The sequence below is a fragment of the Dromiciops gliroides genome, chromosome 3 (genome assembly GCF_019393635.1).
Source record: "Dromiciops gliroides isolate mDroGli1 chromosome 3, mDroGli1.pri, whole genome shotgun sequence".
Taxonomy (NCBI): domain Eukaryota; kingdom Metazoa; phylum Chordata; class Mammalia; order Microbiotheria; family Microbiotheriidae; genus Dromiciops; species Dromiciops gliroides.
The window spans coordinates 526,632,660-526,648,282 of NC_057863.1; the positions used below are offsets into that span (position 1 = coordinate 526,632,660).

General features: G+C 35.0%; 1 protein-coding gene across 7 annotated transcripts in view; it reads left to right on the forward strand.

Annotated features, from left to right (window-relative positions):
• GRIA4 (glutamate ionotropic receptor AMPA type subunit 4) overlaps nt 1-15,623 on the forward strand; it is a 478,367-nt gene that overhangs the window by 406,441 nt on the left and 56,303 nt on the right. For all 7 annotated transcript variants that reach the window (XR_006355680.1, XM_043995887.1, XM_043995886.1 and 4 more), the window contains exons 13-14: nt 1,891-2,089; nt 15,142-15,389. Coding sequence is in view for 6 of the 7 variants with exons in the window: in XM_043995887.1 (XP_043851822.1) it covers nt 1,891-2,089; nt 15,142-15,389 (447 nt within the window). In the remaining variant the exon portion in view is untranslated. The remainder of the gene's footprint in view (nt 1-1,890; nt 2,090-15,141; nt 15,390-15,623) is intronic.

The following is a 15,623-nucleotide window of genomic DNA, read 5'->3' on the forward strand; positions in this document are numbered from 1 at the left end:
TTAGTTCAGTCATTTGACAGATGGAAAATAAAATCTAAATTATAATTATATGAACTCATTTTCAGTTCTCACGATTTGAATAAACATTTTAATAAGTTGAGAGGTAGCAACTGTTAAGCTTGATTCTCATGCCAATGTAACTTAAGGGAAATGTCTGCTATGAAGTTCCATGGAATCTGAAGCCCTATAAGAGCCATGAACTCTAAGACTTCATGTATTAAGGTCTATAATCAAGACAGATACTATTTTGAGACCAATCTATTCTAAAATTATGTTGAAGTGAGTACTAGCATTCTAGGTTCTTTGCATGTGTTTTCAGGATTACTTTGGGATATATTGGAGTAACTGCACTGTTAATTTTGCTGGGAAAAAAATGTCAACCTCCAGTAGCAAATAAAAGTAGCCAAATTGTAATCCACTTCCCACATAAAGTAGATAGATTACACTGGGCAGGGGATGACCAATCTTATATACAATAACTTTAAGCTATTAAATGTAAAGTAGCACTAAGATTTCATGGATAACCTCGATATTCAAAAAGCAGCTTGGTATAATACATATATTCCTGAAATTGGAGAAATACCTGGATTCAAATACTATCCAAGTTTAATTACATATGTAATCAACCATGGCCAAGACATGTAACCTTCCTAAGCCTTGGGCAGCTCGCTAAGACTTATCCACTAACTTATTGCATTCTGCTTAAATAGACACAGTTCCCATAGCAGTGAAATAATAAATCATTTCCATACTGTAACATGCATATAAACACACATACATATATCTTGAGCTCAATATATACAGAATTGTGGCAGCTTCTTACATTATGGAATTTTAATCCATATGTGTGCACATATATCAATGAAGACCTCTTGAGGTTACTTTCTGCTATCTAAACAAGCAATGAGAAGTAATACAGATAACTGTTATATGCACCTGTATTGAGAGACCATGGCCAAGACTGAAACTAAGACTCAAAAAATTTTAAGGGATGAGGCAAGAGCTATTTAAAATTATTATGATATAATAGGGTACCTGACTTGAAATCAGGAAGACAAATTTATATCCTCTCACAGACATTTACCAGTTTAGTAGTGGCAAATTATTTAACCTCTCTCAGCCTGTTTCCTTCTACATCTATACAATAGAGAGAATAATAGCACCTACCTCTCAAGATTATTGTAATGATCAAATAAGATAGTTTATAATGCTAGTTTTTATGCTATCCATGGAAATTATAAAGTTAACATAGGGATTCCTTGATCCAACAAAAGCCAAAAAGTTTAAAGACCAATTTAGACAGTTTGAGGTACTGAGATCAAAAGTGCATCCTGGGGGCAGCTAGGTGGTGCAGTGGAAAGAGCACCGGCCCTGGATTCAAGAGGACCTGAGTTCAATTCCAGCCTCAGATACTTGACACTCCCTAGCTGTGTGACCCTGGGCAAGTCACTTAACCCCAATTGCCTCACCAAAAAAAACCCACAAAACAACAAAAAAAAACCTTTAAAAAAAAGTGCATCCTGACTTTTCTCATTTCGATATTTTTCCACCCTCATCCACACCCTTAACCCGATACCAAGCAAGGGGGATAGAAGTAGTGAGAAGATTTATAAGACTACATGCAAATGTATTTCATGTAGTCCAGAAAGGAAATGTAGTCTGGGGTGCTATATCCAAAGACTAAGATTATTTTGGAATGAATATAATCATTCACCTGTTATAGCCACAGTGCTATAACATTAAAAGAAATCCTGCCAAAATGTGTAAAGTTGGGTAAATTGATTAGTTACTTCTTTAACAAGCATATTGAGAAAAATGATATTTTTCTCTTTCCTTTCTCTTTCTTGACCTTAAAGACAGAAAAATATTCATTACCTTATTCATGTTTAGATCCCTCTCAGGTCGAATTGTTGGAGGTGTTTGGTGGTTCTTTACGCTCATCATCATCTCATCTTACACGGCAAACCTTGCTGCATTCTTGACAGTTGAGCGAATGGTCTCTCCAATAGAAAGTGCAGAAGACCTTGCCAAACAAACTGAAATTGCATATGGAACACTGGACTCCGGGTCAACAAAAGAATTCTTCAGAGTAAGTCAACAGAATTACCATGAAATGTTCTGCACTTTGTAACAAATATTACTTTGTAAGTAATTTTGGCGCAATCTGTGGTAATTGGTTACTACCTATAAGTACTTCCTAGAGTTTTAAACCCTCCTAATCTGTGAGAAATGTACATTGCCCCAAGGGACTGGGAAAGCAAGAGCTGATTGGAAAAACTTTACATTAGTAATTGATCTAATGCTTCAATAATAACAGTAAGCATTGACAATGCTATGATAATAGTGAAGATGGTTATATTGCTCTTACTTAGTGTTGCTTTGTGCTAGGGGATAAGTGCTAGAATGAGAAGGGGGAAATGCTTGCATTAGACATCTTTTGAAATCCAATTTTAGCTCATTGCCTTTTCAAACCAAAACTTTAACTGCAAACTTTATTACCCATATGGATTATGTTGTTCCATGATAATAGTTTAAACCTGCAGTTCACTTCTTTTCAGAGACTGAAGGCAGAAAATGTTTAAATTCTGGGAGCACCTGTCAGAATGTGGTTAATCTTTACTTTGCATTTTCTTAATAGCATTAGAAGTGGAAGTTAGCTGCACTGACATTATGTGTTGTTCTTCATGCGACTTATAACTCGTGTCCCAGATGGGTCCCTTCCATGGTAGAGTTTGATTTTCTGAATCTTCCTGTATGCTCACTCCCCTTAGAGATAGTAATAGAAACATTTTAAAATAACTTTTCAGGATTTGGGATACATTTTCTATCTATATTTTTAAAATATATTTAACTAACTCTGTCTGAAAATATTTTGCATTAAAATCATTTTGCATTATTTGCTTAAGAAACATGAAAGGTTGGATATTTGAATATATCTTATTTTCTGACTTCTCACATAAAAGAACAGTAATCCTTAAAGTAAATCCATAATTATATGCTAAATAATTTAAATGGAATTTTAAAATTTTACTTTTATGTATGTTATCTTTTACTTTTTAAATTTAAATTTTACTTTCCATTTCAAAGTACAGGATATTAAATAAAGCCAAAATGGCTAAGCTATCTTAATTCTCAAGGAAAACATATATATGCTTGGAATACATTCTAGAAAATGTTTATTTTTCAAAAGATTTTAGTATTTCTTTCAGGATGCCATCCAAATCAATAGTTAATTCAGTTAAAAAAATAATTGGTCAAACCAGATATCAAACTTTGTATACACAAAAGAACAATTGAATGAACCATACATTTTTCATTATTTTATTTTATTATATTCAAATTTTTTTTTAGAATTTCTTCATACAATAAATTTGATTATTAGGTATTATACTAAATAGTCTATTAAGATTCTGCTATTGAAGATGAGCATAACAGCCTAAATTTTTTACTTACTAATACTCTACAAGAAAATAATGCTTTATTAGCATTAAGTTCTATTCCTATATAAGTCTGACACAATTTCCAAATTTTAGAAGGCATGAGTTCTGTCAAATCACAAATGTTTTTCTTCAAGAAAATAGAGAGGTGAAATAGAGTCATCTTAGAAATGGTTCCGAATCTTCATGAAAGCAAAGTACAAGCTTAGAGGTATAACTTGATTTGGTCTAAGGAAGTTATGGTGATATTTTTTTTTGTCAATAAACTACTCGTCAGCCTTTTATGCATTCTCCACAAAATTATAAAGAAAATTCATTTCAAATATGATTGACAAAGTCCAAGAAAATGTTACCATAAATTTTGGAATTACCAGACAAAATGGGAAATTTTATTTTAATTTGTTCCTATCTGGAAGATGTAAAAGTAAACCAGTTCACAGTCCAAAGGAGCTGTTGTTGAAAATAAATAAGTGAATTAATGGACAAATACATATAATGGATAAGGCTATTTCCTAGATTTGGAGAACATACTCAATTCTTTTCCGACCTGATTTAAGTTGTAAATCTTCTTAGTGAATATAGATATATATTAAAATTCTAGGCTCTGAAATATCTAAACTACATCTTATCAGAAAATAAAAAGCATGGCACCTTCATGATTTTACATGATGGATCTGTCTTCTCTCCTCTCTCTCTATCCCCCTGCCTTTCTCTCTTTCTGTGTGTGTGTGTGTGTGTGTGTGTGTGTGTGTGTGTGTGTGTGTGTGTTTTCTTCACACCCTACAGACCGGCACTGCTTTCAATGAGCCATTTGTCAGCTTGATTGAGGAGACTGAAGTGTATTTTTGTACTCATCAAAACCATTTTCTCCTAAGAACATAGTAATATTGCATTTATTTACTCCACTATTCTACCCCTGGCAATGACCTATAGCCAGCCCTTTAGCAGTTCAGTATTTATAATCAATATTAAGCTAGGGTGATAAATTGCTTCTAAATTCACCAATGACTTTTGTCCCTAACATGAGACTTGTATGTATTATATCATTTTTATCCTTGTTAGTAGAACTATAGAGGCACTTGGAAATGGTTTATACTTGTCAGAGAAATGATACTTTTAACAGTTACAGTGCTTATACATAATTATTCATACTGTGCTTGAATAGATTGAATTTTTAGGTGTAATTGACTTACCATAGTTTAAACTCGAAGTGCCAACATTAGTAACTAGTGAAATGACAAAGAGGTAGATAGTATATAGTTACTGCTCAGTATGTTATTTTAAGTTTCTTATGTGCCTGAATCCTTAATAGAATTTATACAGCCTACTGAAAGAAGAAAACACTATTCAGGTTATTCTTGAGATGATTATTGAATCAGTAAATATTTATTAATTGCCTACTACATTTTAGATATCATGGAAGCCATTGGAATTAAGAATGTTGTATGTAATTAGAATCATAGATTTATAGGTGGAAGGGATCTTCAAGGTCTGCTGGCCTTCTATTCATACTTCTTCAGGCTCCATTCCTAATTCTCTAGAGTTTTTCTGTCAAGCCACAGAAGGCTCCTCACCTTGGAAACTCACTCTACCCTGGACTTTTCCCACTGGAACTACTCTCTGCCCTTGCTGCCCCCTTCTTCTGATTCCTCCAGAAACAGTGTTTGAAAGAAGACACTGTTAAGGGTTAAAATTCTAGCTAAACTGTCTAAAATATCTAATGAGTGGTCGCCAATAAATTATAAGCTTTAGCAAGAGTTAGACTTTTAAGCATTTATTAAGGAGAATAAGAATTTGGTAAAGAGAGAGAAAAAAGGCCTAGATTCCTATCTATTAAAGGGAGAGCACATTTCTAGCTCCGCTCTCCACCAGAGTCCAGAGGAAAGAGAGAGCGAGACTGAGCACCAGTCTCTTCCTTCCTCCTCCCACTAGCCCGCGTCACTTCCTGACTCCTGGTCTTGCCCTCAAAGACCTTCCCTTCATGGGCAGAACTCCTCTACAGTAAGTATCCAGCAGGTGGCGTTATTCCAATCGTTACAGTCCCCCCTGTTGTTCCTCAAGAAACAAAATGTTTCCTTGACGGAACAGTAAAAACAATATGATAACTATTGCTAACTAATAATATGTGAACAACAATATAGAAAAGGAAGAGAGGAAAGTTTTGTCCAGAGGGGCAATTTTTTTTTTTTTGTCCTCATGAACCGACGCTTTGACATTAGTCTTGCAAAGGGAGGGCCTCTGCAGAGAATACATGTTACAGATGGTGTATATTATAACAGAAAGAGAAAAAAACCAACAAAAAGAACAAATCAAAACTGTTCATTTAAAGTCTCTGAAAGTCTTTTCTCAGATGTCCTCTAGGTGTAGTCGTGGAATGGAAGTCTTTTCAGGGGTTGATGTGTGGATGCTGGTAATCAGCCAGGAAAATTTCCTACAAAATTGAGCTTAACACAACTTTAAAATAGCTTTGTCAATAATCAAATCAAACAATGAAAGTTCTCAAAAACATGTCTAAGGGAATTCAGAATCTTAGCTGTTACACATGAAACATATAATAAAACAAAAATTGAACCATTCTTTAAAATTATAATATTACTATAGTCCCCCCCTTATGGAGGGTAATTGAGAAGACAATTGCTGCGATATTAATTATTAAAAATAATTTTTTATCTTTGTTTCATCACTTTTTGCATCATCTGCCTAATTATCCTCATGCCATTATGAGAAATTAAAAAATCTAATATAATTGGTAACAGGTGTCAAGGCCAAATTCAACACTGTATTTATCATGACACCTGAGATAATTATGGGGGTTACCATAAAAGAACAGAGAAATGATGGGATATGAGCATTCCCACACTTGAGCAATATGTACTGCCCATACAGTATGCCAGGCTTAAAATAGGTGGATGGAATATATGTCCATGCCACCGAACATATTGGAAGAAACTGAGTCAGACTTAATCAGATGCATGGGATTGAGATGTCCATGGCATCAGGCATATAGGAGGGAGCATAGAAGCCAGGTGTAGAAGTGAGATGGGTGGGATGAATACTTCCAGCCATCTGTACAATATTGTGGGGAAAAAGAGAATAAAATATTAAACCAAGAGAATCCAACCTCAACATTTGTCAAAAGCCGTTCCCTCGGCCATACCTTGACTTCATGCATGTCTCCCCTCATGTGACAGTTCAGTGTCTGCTCTTGCATGTATTCCTCTTGTGATTGGATGGCATCTTGGCCAACTGGCATCTGATAACTCAGAATAAAGGCAATTAATGTCTTAAATGATAAGTTCCCATAATCCAAGTCTCATATGGATTTAAAATTGAGGATAATAAATGATTGCAAAAAATGTGAATACATCTTGACTCAAAATATAATATATAATTATGCAACAATTTCAAATAATACCCTTTTTTTTACTTAGTATACAATTACTTTTGTGAAAAATCAGAACATACTTAAATACAAGTTAAAGCACAACAGAATCTCAAAGAACTTTTTTTTTTTGAAAAAAGAAAACTTTTACAAATGTTCCCCTCTTTTTTTTTTTTTTTTTTGGAATATGCTTATCAAAAATAATACTTCTAGAATCAATTTACACTTGCCATGGCAACCAATTTGCCAGGGAAATGCTTTAAAGAGTTTGATCAAATAATCAGTTGAGGAAAAAAAAATAACAAAAACAAACAACTCAGAATATGGGAGCACAATACTCCTAGAATTAACATTGTATTATGAAATCAAAACCATGTTTCAAAATTAGATAGATGAATGAATAGAAGAAAATACACGTGGAATAATAAAAGACAATGAAATTCAAACTAGGGAAATCTAAATGAATATGAATTTAATATTAATAAGAGTACTATAAAATATAAACTTGATCACATGACTATAAAAAGCTTTTACAAATATTCTCCTTGTTTTAAAAACTAAGTATAAGACACAATCTCAAAAGCATGAAAATCTCTATGAAAATAAACCCATACCATTAATTTCAAAATGTATATATAATAGCATAGAAATCCTATGTAACCTCTGAACTGACATTAATACTCTGAGTGAATTCAGAACACTTTTGATTCCGATATCTAAAATCCCCAACACTCATATCAATACCTTGCTGCTTACTTCTACATTTCTCTAAAATATATACCCTTCCATGGCAAAAGAAGCAGAGTCTTGAACTATGTTGATGGTTGTCATTCTTATTCAGCTTAAGTTTTTCTTCTTTAACCCCTTTATATTGTCTGTCAGTCTTTTCACCATACAAATGCTTTATAAGATTACTAATTAAAGACAAAAGCAGGTTAGCAAAATTATGAACAAAACAAGCATATCTGGAATTTAAAGAGTTTTCTAAGATTGTCTCAAAAGCACAGCCAGGCTGGGGAAGGGCTGAGCCTGAAGCTGCAAATGCAGGTAGAAAAAGTTGAGCATGCGCATCAGATCTCTGGACTTCCCAGGCAGGGGAAGCTATGGGCTTGGCCATAGGAGGAGTAGAGGGTGGGGTCTGGAGAGGAGGGGAGGGACCAGTGCAATTTGAATCCGACTTGATTTTGAACTCAGGCCTGGATTCCTCTTCCCCCACTTTGCCTCCAGGTGCTAGGGGATTAAAAGCTTCTAGAGGGTGGGTCATTGCCTCCAGGCATGCAAAATTAGAGCAACAATTAGTGTTGGAACTGGGAAAAGCAGCAGGAATCTCTTCAGGTTTCTCTGAAAAAGCATGGTTGGGAGAGGGAGAGATATTTCCTTGTGTGAGTAAGTTGCTGGCTCTTTTAACAAAAATAAAAAGAAAAATAGAAAATCCACAAAAACAAAGCATTAACATGATCTTATCTCCCATTTGTCTGGTTAAACAGACTAAAATCAAAAATAGGGTAATTAGGGAGTTTAAAAGGTCCATTCGAAAAAATTTAAAGGGAAAACACCTGGCAATTCAGCAGTACTTAAGATTTAGGTTAGGGTAGGGGAAATTTCTTACCCAACCAGAAGATCAGAAGACTGAGGTTTAGCTTTCCTCTTCGTGGTCAGCCATCTGTTAAGGGTTAAAATTCTAGCTAAACTGTCTAAAATATCTAATGAGTGGTCGCCAATAAATTATAAGCTTTAGCAAGAGTTAGACTTTTAAGCATTTATTAAGGAGAATAAGAATTTGGTAAAGAGAGAGAAAAAAGGCCTAGATTCCTATCTATTAAAGGGAGAGCACATTTCTAGCTCCGCTCTCCACCAGAGTCCAGAGGAAAGAGAGAGCGAGACTGAGCGCCAGTCTCTTCCTTCCTCCTCCCACTAGCCCGCGTCACTTCCTGACTCCTGGTCTTGCCCTCAAAAGACCTTCCCTTCATGGGCAGAACTCCTCTACAGTAAGTATCCAGCAGGTGGCGTTATTCCAATCGTTACAACACCCAGGCCAGCTTCATTCCTCTCCAGGCTCCATTGCTCCCTACCTCCACCTTCTTTTCAGCTCCATTTTTGTTGTCTTCCTGTAACGATTGGAATGACGCCACCTGCTGGAGACTTACTGTAGAAGATCTCTTCCCATGAGGTGAAGGTCTTTGAGGGCAAGACCATGTGTCTTTTTTTTTTGTGGCATCAGGAAGTGACATTTGCTGGTGAGAGGAAGGAGGGGGGAGCCTGGCGCTCTGACTCGGGCTCTTTCCTGGGGACTCTGGCAGAGAGTGGAGCTAGAAATGCGCTCTCCCTTTAATAGATAGATGAATGTAGGCCTTTCCCTCTCTCTTTACCAAATTCTTAATCTCCTTAATAAATGTTTAAAAGTCTAACTCTTGCTAAAGCTTATAATTTATTGGCGACCACTCGTTAGATATTTTAGACAGACTAGCTAGAATTTTAGCCCTTTAAGATTCCTCATTAGGAAGCACTCCTTAAAGGCAAAACTATCTTTCTTTTTGTATTTGTATTCTCAGTGCTGAGCCCAGTGCCTAGCACATTGTAAGTGCCTGTTGACTTGACTTCTAATACAGCTCTTTCCTATTTATTTGATATTTTCCAGTAAGAACATGGTCTACAAATGACATACTTCTCAGAATCACAAAAAATATGGTAAAATAGTTGAAACTTCAATATGTCCCTTTAAAATAACAAAATTTGTAGTGCCAGAATATGAAGCTAATTTTCCACAGTTTGTCCTTTTAATTTGACAGCAGTGGTAAATAAAATCTAGGCTTGACTTTAATCAAATCTGTTTAATTGCTTTCTAATTCTAAGAAATATTGTAACATCTGTCAGTGTGTATGAATGTCACCAGCAGAAAAATCTTTTTTGTATTTTGATATTTTGATAGCTATATCATCTCATTGATGTGGATACTTCCTGTAAGAGGGCAGATCACAATCCACCCATACCTGCCTATGTTGTGTGATTCTTGTTCAAGTTTTATAAATCCTTCACAGGAGTCCATTCAGTGTACAAGATCTCTTGACTTTGCATCAATACCAATGAAGCTTGAAGACTATGCCTAGGTTATCCCTGGCTATTTATTTAGACCTTTTTTCTGGTCATACAGTGCTCTAATAGTATCCATTACCCTCGTTCTTTTGCATAAGTGATGTGGTACAGTGCACTCACACCCATAATGCGATTTTTTGTTACTCACCCAAATGTGACTTACTAATTCTTCAGAGACTGAGGGATTTCATGATTCATCGTGATACAGCATTAGGAGTAGGCTATTGGTTTTTTGGGGGGTTGAGTTTTTTTAATCATCTTTTGTTTCAAGGAGAAGCTTAGGTCATGAAATACCTTCTGAATAGTTGGAGAATTTAGGGGTCAGGTGAAAGCAATTTGCTTGTGTTGCCAGGAATCTTGCATCCATAATAATATAAATCCATATGGAGGGGTTTTTTTTAATCAATTGACAATTATCTATTAGGTACTTACTCTATGCTGGATGCTTTTCTAGGTTCAAGAGTTCTGGAATACATAACAATATAGACATTCCATGCCACCTTTTAAGGAAATGAAATTCTGTATTATTGGATACAGATTCATTACTTACAACACTTCTTTAATAGATATCAGAAATATAAATATCAGATAATTATTTTCAGTTACTGAAAACAGTGGCATAACTATTTAATCCAACCACTGAAATTCTCTTGGTCTATCTCCCCTCCTTCAGCATCAGATATTGGTTGTGTAGTCTTTCAAGTATTATACTCACAATACTGTGATGAGCTTCAGACAGATTCTGCAGGCATAGATCTTGAAGGCACAAAAACCTCAACATTTGAGTAATTTCTAAGTTTGTTGTTTCTCTGCTGAAATGCCTCATCATTTTTTTCTGCCTCCATTCAGCATAATTTTTAATTTGATGTTTATTATACTAAGACATCAAATAGCAACCTTCTTGCAGTCTTGCATAAAGCCCAGAGAAAACTGCAGTGCTTCCCTTCTTTTTTTTTTCTTTTTTTGGTGAGACTATTGGGGTTAAGTGACTTGCCCAGGGTCACACAGCTAGTAAATGTTAAGTGTCTGAAGCTGGATTTGAACTCAGGTCCTCCTGAATCCAGGGCCCGTGCTTTATCCACTGCGCCATCTAGCTGCCCCTAGTGCTTCCCCTCTAACCTCTGGTTTTCTGTCTTGCTTCCTTTCAAGTTAGAGTAAAGATGAAGAAAAGTAGTGCAACATCTCCGACATATCTCAACTGGTAGAAACTCGGTCTAATCCTGTCTATCTGAATCTGCATGCCTGTACTTGTTAATGACAGTGCCTTCAACACAATGTTTATATTTGACTTTACTTTCTTTTTTCTTTTTTCTTTTTTCTTTTTTTTTTTTGCGGGGCAATTGGGGTTAAGTGACTTGCCCAGGGTCACAGAGCTAGTAAATGTTAAGTGTCTGAGGCTGGATTTGAACTCAGGTACTCCTGAATCCAGGGCCGGTGCTCTATCCACTGCGCCACCTCACTGCCCCAACTTTACTTTCTTTTCAAGGGGAAATTCAGATTTCACAACCTAGTCTTCACTTATCAATTTTTTTAAGCATATCCACAGACTTGGTTCCTTTAGCCATTAAACCTTTATCTTGTTTTGCAAAAGTTAAATCCCTTCTTGCATTTGTGTATATAATATGCATTTTAAACAAATGTTACAATATAATCTTCTCTATCTTGAAATTCCAGAGATCAGGACATTTAAAATGTATAAAAGTGGAATATAAGTGGCATATAAGGCATATAAGAATAGGTCTTTAAAATATTATTTTGCCTTTTTTCAATATTGTAATATATTCTTTGGTTGACTGTATTTAAGTGTGATTTCTTAATGAGTCATCTCTAAAGTCTATTCAATTTCAATCTTCCATTATGTCACAATTCTGCTAAGACACATCATGCATGGGCAGACTATTTTTAAGTGCTTAGAAAATTGCCTAATAATTGGCACAGATCTGTGACTTAATGATGTTTTCCCCTTTTAAAAGTTCATTGAGTTCCTTTAAATGCATAAGTCTATACAAAATAATTTCCAAATTCCTTATCATTCCTTTTCCCCTATAGACTTGGTCAGCTCTATGCTTCTGTGTTGTTTTTTTTAAATGCCTTTTCTGGCCATATTGACAGCAGATATAAACAAACTGGGATTAGAGAGGAGTAATAATATAAATGCACAAAATACCATCTACCTAGAGGGCAAAATTGTTCAGGAGGGAGGAGAGGGGGGAGTGAGGTGAGATTCTTTCCCAACATCTTTCATAGCCTAGGGATGGAAGAGACAATGAGTGGGCACCAATTCTTGTCTCAGAGATTTATCATTGCAGAATTATCATCCAAACTGCTACTGTCTATAAAACACCAAAGAAGGCAAGAGTCAGGATGATGATTATCATAGTGAACCTTCCACCTTCCCCCTACTCAAACTCCAAATCCAACTAGTTCTGATTAGGGGAGCAAAATCTCATCTTGCTGACACAAACACTTACTTCGTCTTATCATACTTCATATGTTGGATATAAATATATGCTGTTGTCTGGAAAACAGAAGAGAATGAAGAAGTCCAGCAAGATAAACTTGTTAATCTTTGGGGAAGCTACACAGCAAAATCAGGAAAATCAGGAACTGAGCTGGAAACTTCCTGTTGTACAACTCTCCTTTGAATTATCAGTTTTTACAAGAGCCCCTTGGGCATGTTCTTGTTAGCAGTTAATCAAAGTAATTTATTAAGTCTTATCATACTGCAAACACTATACTTACTGTAGAGAATACAAAAGTAAAAGAGAAACAGACCCTGCCCTCAAAAAGGTTACATTCTTTAGATATGTATGTGTGTATGTATGTATGCATATGCATGCACGCATATGCACATCCATGTGCATGTGCATATATATACATATACATATATATATATACACACACACATGCATATATACACATACACATATATAGATATATAGAAAGCCTATACAGCCTGAAAGTGTTTGATTTTCCCAGATATTAGAACTGAATGTCATCAAAGGTCTCTTCTCAAACTAGAGAAATGGACAGACCACAGGTAAGGACAGGAACAAAAGCTGCTCTTTCAACTGAGTGTATCATTTGGAAGATTTTTTTGTTTCTGTCTTTCCATAAGAACTCTGAGGTGGGCATTGCATCCCTTTCATTGTCTGTGTAGATTATAATTTCTACAGTTGATCTGTCATATCCCACACTTCCCTTGTGTATAGAGACATTTTCCAAATGGCAACTAAGGAATAGATACTGCCAAGACACAGTGAGTTATCAAGGAACCTATTTATATTAGTTATCTGCACTTAGAGTCCCAAACCTAAAGATCTTCCCATGGACAATTGTATTATTATTGTTATTATTGCTAGCTTGCACTTAGATGGCATCTTAGAGTTCATAAACTACTTCCTTCTCTATATACACTGAGGAGAAAGGTCATAAAATTCACATTTCTGTTAAAGCCTAATAATCCAGATCCCAGTGATTGTGTGATTTAACTTCCAAGATTACTTTTACCCCCAAAATATTCCTCTTTGTTTTAATTGTTTAGAATATTTGTAGATCCTTTAAGAAATCTTTTCCATTTGACCATAATCAATTCAGCAAGTATTTATTAAACACCATGTGAAAAATTCTGGAGAAATCATGAACAAATTCACTTAACCAATGATAGGAAAGAGAGTATATTTAGAGAGCCTTTGACCTTATAAGGAAGTTTAAATCTGAATGAAGTTACAATTTCAGTTGTAAATCTAGACCCAAAATATAGCAGGTTATTATTGAAAGAGTGCAGTGAAGCCAAATTAAATCTGCTTGTCTTTGTGTATTATTAAACAGGATTCAGGGTTTTCTAATATTAGAAAATCTGTATGCCAATGAAATATCAGATGTTTAATTCAGATACCAGGAAATAATTTAGATGATTTATGTAATTTTAGTGGATGAAATGATATACAAATGAGCTTCTCTATGAAAAATTCACAGAAGCCAACCTGTTTCTTAACTGAAGTAAATAAATAGGCTTGAAACTGCTTGCTGTTTTAAAACATAAATTTGAAATAAGGATCAGTTCTGTATATTATCTAGAAAACTTGATTCTGTTTTTGACCCTATCTAAAGGAAACATAACAATTTTGTTCATGATTTTATTCTTGTGAATGGATTTGTGGTTTGTGGGCTGCCATTTGATATCTCTGTGGCTCTATGATTAATTTATGGATTTACCCTTTTAAAAATGTTACTGATGTAAACAACTATTGTGAAAACTTTAAGACATAAAGATTTAGTATCATTTCCACAAGTAAACTACTTTGGTATTAAAAGACATTTTTAGAAAGCTTAAAGCAAGTAATTTATTATGTATTTGAATTTTAATGTGATTTGGTTATAAAAATGTGATACAAATTAGCCAATAGTATTCAGAATCATCTACATTTAGAATATCATGATCCTTTTTTAACTAATAGAGAGTAGTAATTAGCATGAAATGGGTACCATGAACATAATGAGCTTGTGTTAAATATTATTTTAAACTTATAATAGCATGAGTTTCTACAGTACAATGTAAAGCACACTGGCCCTGGAGTCAGACAATGTGGGTTCTGTGAACTCAAATAAGTCACTTCTCTTCCTTGGGCCTTTGTTTCTTCATCTCTAAAATGAGGATATTTAACAAGATGAATTTTAAAGTACTTTTCAGCCCTTAATCTTTGGTTCTATGCTTCCCTGCCCCACTTATTAACAGAAAACAGTTGCTTGTTGTTGTTGTTCAGTTGTTCTTCAGTTATGTCCAATTCTTCATGACCCCATTTGGGGTTTTCTTGGCAAAGATACTAGAATGATTTGCCATTTCCTTCCCCAGCTCATTTTACAAATGAGGAAATTGAGTCAAATAAGAGTAAGTGACTTGCCCAGGGTAACATAGACAGTATGTGTCTTAGAGAAAATTTAAACTCACAAAGATGATTCTTTCTGACTCCAGACCAAGCACTCTATCCGCTGCATCACTTAGCACAGTATCATATCTCAACCATTTCCATTAAATATCCTTTTTAAGTAGATTGCTAATTTTAAACTATAAAAGAAAGTTCCTAGAATTAGAAAAGAGTGATATTATTTAGCAAACCAAAGTCAGGGGAGACAATTGAAGGACAATGAGAGACTGTATTTTAATTACTAAGCCAATGTTAATATTTTTTCCCTTCTAACATACAATTTTGTTTCGATTTCCTCCAGAGATCAAAAATAGCAGTATATGAAAAGATGTGGACCTACATGAAATCAGCCGAGCCTTCGGTGTTCACTCGGACTACAGCTGAGGGTGTAGCACGTGTCCGCAAGTCCAAGGGAAAATTTGCCTTCCTCCTGGAGTCCACTATGAATGAATACATTGAGCAGCGAAAGCCATGTGACACCATGAAAGTTGGAGGAAATCTGGATTCGAAAGGCTATGGAGTAGCAACGCCTAAGGGTTCCTCATTAAGGTGGGTGGAATAGTATAACAATATAACATGTGTTGTTATAGTATTCCACCTTCCCTGATGTCCCTGATAGAATTCTTTTGTTTTGTGTGTGAACATGGTATGTTATTTTTTTTTTCTTTTCCTCCATTTCATATTTTTGGTCAACAAACAGGTAACAATTTTTAACTTGAGAATGACTAACTTTAGAATTGATGTAGACCTTTCAAGGCCATATAAAAATCAACCTGGTTTTAC